General features: G+C 61.9%; 1 protein-coding gene across 1 annotated transcript in view; it reads right to left on the bottom strand.

Annotated features, from left to right (window-relative positions):
• Positions 1–72: 72 nt before the first annotated feature.
• The window catches only part of FAM192A (family with sequence similarity 192, member A), a gene marked incomplete at its 3' end in the record, with an annotated part of 5,981 nt that continues 5,636 nt past the window's right edge, over positions 73–417 (bottom strand). The window contains exon 3 of the mRNA XM_010135654.1: positions 73–137. Within this exon, the coding sequence (XP_010133956.1) occupies positions 73–137 (65 nt within the window). The remainder of the gene's footprint in view (positions 138–417) is intronic.

Genomic DNA, 417 nt, shown 5'->3' on the forward strand with positions numbered 1-417 from the left:
AACCCCCCCTCAGCTTGAGCGCTCCTCAGGGGGGAGGCAGCCAGCGTCCCTGCTGCAGAACCCGGGACGTACCTGGACTCTTCTCGTCGTGATCGGTGTCTAGTTTCAACCTCTTCACGCTGTTACCACCATCTGAACTGTGGAAAGAATAAGACGGTGTCTGGTTCCCCACAAGCAACCGCTTCGTTACGGAGCAGTTAAAGCCTCTCATGCCACAGTGGGTGCCAGCAGGACCCCGATGACCATCGCCACTTCTAACCGGGGCTGACGGGGGCTCCTCGGGGAACAGGCAGCATCTGAGGAAAAGTCCGCACCTGCACTCCAGGTGTCACCTGTTAACCCGGGGATCAGCACGGCCCCCGGGGTCCCTGCCAGGCCTCCTGTGCCACCGCCCAGAGTTGCCCGTTCTGCTGGGCG

This window comes from Buceros rhinoceros, unplaced genomic scaffold (assembly GCF_000710305.1).
Source record: "Buceros rhinoceros silvestris isolate BGI_N320 unplaced genomic scaffold, ASM71030v1 scaffold31694, whole genome shotgun sequence".
Taxonomy (NCBI): Eukaryota; Metazoa; Chordata; class Aves; order Bucerotiformes; family Bucerotidae; genus Buceros; species Buceros rhinoceros.